This window comes from Sinocyclocheilus anshuiensis, unplaced genomic scaffold (assembly GCF_001515605.1).
Source record: "Sinocyclocheilus anshuiensis isolate Anshui unplaced genomic scaffold, SAMN03320099.WGS_v1.1 scaffold412, whole genome shotgun sequence".
Classification (NCBI taxonomy): Eukaryota; Metazoa; Chordata; class Actinopteri; order Cypriniformes; family Cyprinidae; genus Sinocyclocheilus; species Sinocyclocheilus anshuiensis.
The window spans coordinates 1736388-1742209 of record NW_015558661.1 but is presented as its reverse complement, the minus strand read 5'-3'; the positions used below and the strand labels follow the sequence as shown (position 1 = coordinate 1742209).

The 5822-nt window shown below is 36.3% G+C and overlaps 2 protein-coding genes across 2 annotated transcripts in view; both read left to right on the top strand.

The window, feature by feature from the left end:
• The first annotated feature begins 1812 nt into the window (after positions 1-1812).
• On the top strand, positions 1813-3063 carry LOC107681072 (polyadenylate-binding protein 1-A-like). The gene is made up of 4 exons (XM_016477219.1): positions 1813-1845; positions 2172-2274; positions 2544-2674; positions 2986-3063. Exons 1-4 carry the CDS (start codon positions 1813-1815, stop codon positions 3043-3045), a joined length of 327 nt encoding a protein of 108 aa, XP_016332705.1. The 3' UTR covers positions 3046-3063.
• A 327-nt stretch (positions 3064-3390) lies between these two features.
• The window catches only part of LOC107681151 (S-phase kinase-associated protein 2-like), a 12569-nt gene continuing 10137 nt past the window's right edge, over positions 3391-5822 (top strand). Inside the window, exons 1-2 of the mRNA XM_016477338.1 lie at positions 3391-3433; positions 4771-4963. The gene's annotated coding sequence lies outside the window, so the exon portion shown is untranslated. The remainder of the gene's footprint in view (positions 3434-4770; positions 4964-5822) is intronic.

Below are 5822 nucleotides of genomic sequence, written 5' to 3'. Positions count from 1 at the left end.
GGAAGATCAAAGACAATTTTTAATATAACTCCGACTGGATTCATCTGAAAGAAGAAAGTCATATACACTTAGGATGCATCGGGGGTGAGTAATTTATGGGCTAATTTAAATGTTTGGGTGAACTAACCCTTTAAAGCGTAATTTATTCCTGCGATGGCAAAACTGGGGAAACATAATTACGCCACTAGATGGCGACAAGTGAGTGTCTTTTGAGTGTCATATATACAGTGTATATATATATATATATATATATATATGTATATATATATACTAAGGCTGCAATTATTTTATCAAAAATACATTAAAAACTGTATAAAAACAGAATATTGTGAAATATTATTATATTTGACCATTATTTCGTTTTAAAATAACTGCTTTCTTTTTAAATATATATTTTTTTAAATGTTATTTATCCCTGTGATGGCAAAGCTGAATTTTCAGCAGCCATTACTCCATTCTTTCATGAATAGAAATAGCAGGAATAGCATTTATTTTAAATAGATGTTTTTTTTCAGTGCCTGACATTTTTTTTTAATATTGGAGAGACTATCTCTCTTAAATGCTTCATTTTGAGGGGATTTATTCACTCTCAGGTCACCCTGAGTTTATATTGCTCTGGGCCCCTTACATTTTCAAATAAGTTTGGACAGGGATTGATGGGCTTGTTGCTCATTATTGGTCATATTCGTCATATTCTACACAACCTGTACTTTCTCCACCTTGACCTAACTATCACTGGCATCATGCTGATGGCTTTATTTATAAAAGCTACAGGCTAAACAACTGGCTACATTCAGCTTTGCAGATAAAAATCGTTTTAAAAAAAGGACAAATTATTGGAAATATATTAGAAAAATATATAGATAAGATATAAATCGTAACAGATTTTTAAAAATGCTTTTTAAAGCTTCAAATAATATTTTGCAACTATATTATACATGAGGATTTTAAATTGCACATGACTTTGGACTAGAGGCAGATATTGATCTTGACCTCACATTGAATGTTTCTAGTGGGTGTTCTGAGTTAAACCTTTTGAGTTTTGGTGTTCTCAGTGTTTTCACGGCCTCTGTTGTTCTGAAAGGAGAGTTTCGAGGTCTTTCAGTCTTTAATGCTCTTCTGTGAGGAAGGGGGCCGCTCTTTGCCCGAGGGGGAGGTTGTGTGCTGTCTGTGGGGGAGGGTTCGTGACGTGAGACCAAGAGCTCCTCTGCGTCATACCGAGCAGTCCAATCACACCTAGAAGAGGGAGAGCCACAGTTGCATATGATCTACAGCTCAGAAAATGTTAGATTAAACCTACACAAAATTGCTGGTTTGAAAATGTCCTAGTTTTAAAGGTTTACAGGTTTCAGTCAGCATGATTTACAGTCACATTTGATACAAGTCAACAGAAAAAGTGATTTATCCACTTACCACCTATGAGAAACATATCTGGGAGTCAGTGGTATATCTAGCTCTCCTCGGTGCTCTCTGTTCGTGCTTGCTTCGGCAGCACATATACTAAAATTGGAACGATACAGAGAAGATTAGCATGGCCCCTGCGCAAAGGAACCTGACGGATCTTCTCTGTAGCCCCCCTGTGGCCCCTGGCACACCTGGGGTCATTCCATGACCTTGAACTTCATGGTGGTGACCTCAAAACTCCAACGGGGCCACCTGTGGGGTTGTAAGGTGCTCATGCTGCTAAAAATAAAGAAATCACCAAAATTAGAACAATTCAGTAGGCGGGTCTAGAAGGCGGGTCTAGAAGGGTGCATAATAAGTTAGGTAGCCATGTGCTACTGGGGCATGACAGATGCATATTAAGTAGCCATGTGCTGCTTAAGAAGTGAGCTGCAGGCTGCTGTCAGAATATAATGTGATTAAAATCAGAAAATGTTATTATATTTTACTTGAATGGTCTGAATAAATAGCCTCAAATATTAAAATATAATTGTATTTGTATAAGTCTAAAATTATACTCAATTGTATAATTTATGAGGCAGTTTATTGTTTTTGTAAAACTGCTTTCATACTAATCCTAAATGTTAGTTTTATCAATCTTTTATCAACAGAAAAGCCACAAAAACTAATGACAACTTCATGCACTAGTTTCAGACCATGGCAATGTGATGACACTTAAGAGCATTTAAATAGAGAAATATAACAGTCTTTCTTTTACTGTTTTTTAGGTAGTACAGAATACAGAGCCGGCGGTTCATGTGAGAGGCCAGGAGCCCCTTACTGCCTCAATGCTGGCAGCTGCACCCTTAAAAGAGCAGAAACAACTCCTGGGTATGGAATGCACACACACGGTCACTTAAAAGTTAAAGTTGTGAGCAGTTTCAATCATGTTATACCACCTGCTTCTTAAACCAGTGATGGTAACCTAAATTAACAATACTCTTCAGTAGAGGGTGTAGTGCCGACACTTTACAGTGTCTATTTAGTGTAAAGCAGCATATAGTTATCATATGGCTTCAGAAGGCTTGGAATATAGCACACAATCTATGTTCTACTTCGTAACATGAGTAAAATGACCGAACTGTTTGCATCCTATACAGGTGAGCGGCTGTATCCACTTATCCAGGCCTTGCATCCGACTCTTGCGGGAAAGATTACAGGCATGCTGCTGGAGATTGACAACTCTGAACTACTGCACATGCTCGAGTCTCCAGAGTCCCTGCACTCCAAGGTTCACCTGCTCAAAACATGTACTCGACATTTAGTTTCAAAGATCAGATTTTGTTTGATCGCTGCCCTTTTCTGCACGGTTTAGGTCGAAGAGGCTGTAGCGGTGCTTCAGGCTCATCAAGCCAAGGAACTGTCGGCAAAGTGAGAGGGAGCTTGTAAGGCAGGTAATCTACTTGCATTCTTCTGTCTTAATATTTGGCCTTAAACGTGTACAATGCCAATTAATAACACATGCAATTGTCACACACAAATGCTGACCAACTCTCAAATATCAGATTTTGTTTGATCATTGCACTTTTCTGCACTGTTTAGGTTGAAGAGGCTGTAGCGGTGCTTCAGGCTCATCAAGCCAAGGAACTGTCGGCAAAGTGAGGGAGCTTGTAAGGCAGGTAATCTACTTGCATTCTTCTATCTTAATATTTGGCCTTAAACGTGTACAATGCCAATTAATAACGCATGCAATTGTCACACACAAATGCTGACCAACTTTGTTTAATTTTTGATGACACGCAAATTCGTGAAGCGTTCCTCATTTTTATTAATTATTATATAATAATTTACTGTAATATTTACTGTCTTTTGTACTGTATCTAGTGCAAAAAAGCCTGCAGTACGCAGGTCCGCCGCTGGATGGCAGCATTGCACTGGCAGTCTCACACTAGAGCGGCTCGCTCTGGCTCACAGCAGAATTTACACATTCAACTCGAATTTAAAGAAGTAATAGTACCAGAGACGGCTTTTTCTGAGCAACAAAAATGTTGTAAGTATTCACAGTGATTGCATTTATCATCCTGATGTTTCTTTAGACGATTTAATTTACCATATTTAATCTGAGAGTTGTTAATGTGTTAGCATCGGTAATGATAACTCTGAATCTTCGTTCCTTTCGAGTCAAACCAACATATATCGACAATAATTAAATCCAAATTAATTGTACAGAATAAATACTAACGTATAAAATAATTGAAATGGACTTACCATTAATATGTGTTGTTTTCGCATAGTTTGGGTGCCAAATTTGCGTCGTTTTCTTTGGCCGTTTGTAAGTTACCTGAAAACACAGAGCGAAAACAAGAATTAAAACACATATTTTAATTTACACCTAAGTTAAGTTACCACAAAAATCTGGTGTTACTAAATGTTATCGTATGTTGCTTCATAATTTAGGCCAGGACAAACGCTATTCTTCTGTCAGGAAATCTACCTTTCTATTTTTCGAGTACGTTACAGTGTGCGTCACGTGTCCGATCGTAAACAAGAGTCAGATTTCAGTTAAAAGTCAGTTTTTAAAAAAACAACAACATTATGCTATAGATTTGCGCGGTTGTAGTGCCAACTCCTTGTGTATTGCTAAACTCAAGGACTTAAATATGTAACTTAACGTTAAATGCGACTGGATGCCATATTATTTGTCAACCATTTTATTTATCTAACCGCCACATTACACATTCTTGACCATTTGTCTGCATATCAAGTATTGTCTTTGGAAACAAAAACATACATGACCTAATAAAAAGTGTAAGTTTGATATTTCTGAGACTTCATTCATTTAATTACCAGTGTTTTCACATCTTTTTGTTATTGGATCGATTATAGTATTTGTAAACTATTATTTCTAATTTGAATCTATAATTTTGTTGTAAAGTAAAATAATAACCGTCATTCTCATGTTTATGTTATCTATGACAAATTCAGAAGAGTCAAAGGTATGTTTTTGACCAAATATTTACACCAAAGCAGCTCAAATCATAATTGGTACAGACCCTACAAAAAGGAAAATAAGAAGGACAGGGAAGGAGAGGGAATGTGCTTCCATACACATCAAACACTGAAAGACCAATAGAACATTCTTGACATTATCATAATTCTAAGATTTTAAGAAGAATGCAGTCAAGGTTTTCAAATTATATCACCACCTGAGATTAGATTAACAAAATCTCAGTCACACTCTTAAGGAAATTATATGTTATATTCATATAATCGTTTTGTAGTGTCTCTATGATGCATGCAAAGTTGTTTATTTTTTGTTTAATTTTTTTAGTAAACAGACAGAGAATTGTCTATGAACTGTCATTTTTTTTCAAATTCTTATTTTAGGTCACATTACTGGTTCTGCAGTTGGTACAGATGCGTGGACTCCAAATATGGAAAACAGCCTCGTGTGCACAGTGTTTCGGCTTTATCTGCAGGAAGGACTGGTGCAGTGGAACAAAGCCTTTGCAAATGTCGCATGCAAACCTGCAAATCCACAGGTTTCTAGGCCACAAACTATAAGGATTACACTACTGCGGTAAACTGCATGGATAATACATTTACACATCTCTATTTCTCTGAGTTGGTAACAAGTTACTGAATAAGGACTATAAGCATCCTTTTGGCAATTTAGTTACTGCCTTCTTAGCAACCTACATAAAAAAAGACAGCTATGAAAATCATGTTTGAGGCATGATTGTATTTTATCTGTTGTAATGTAATGTCAACCATGGACCCTTTTCACAAGACTGTGATTAACGGTCATCAGCATCGTAAATCCTCGAAAGTTTTTCATATTTGCATTTTTTTTTTCAATGTTTCTACATTTATAACACTATTCTTTGTATTATATCACCTTTGCATCAAATTACACAAAAACAGTTAACGCTAATGCGAGGGTGTTTCTAATGCAGCATCTGTGGGAGGGACGGTAAATTTGGCATCGTTCTCTCTTCTGACAGCTTTTATCAGTCTCTCTCAATTTTTTTCCTTTTATTGAAAGTCATGAAAACACTATCGTGGAGTTTTTCTTTTGCTATTTGAGCAAATGGGAATGCAAAAAATATATTTGTGGTACTCTCCCATTCACTGCTATTCAAGTTAACCCAACTATGATGACTTCCGCTGCGGAGAAACCCGGAAATGTGAAAAAGGTCCATTAGTTTACTAATAAATTGCCTAAAATAAATAAATAAAATGCCCAAGGAAACGCATATCTTGCCAATGCTAATCCTCTTCCAGATTTGGACTACAAATAGCTTTACAAATGCTTGCATGTTATAAATTATTATAATCTGTTTTGAATTTTACATTTGTGATGAAAGTAACTTAAAGGGGTCATATGATGCTGCTAAAAAGAACATTATTTTGTGTATTTGGTGTAATGAAATGTGTTT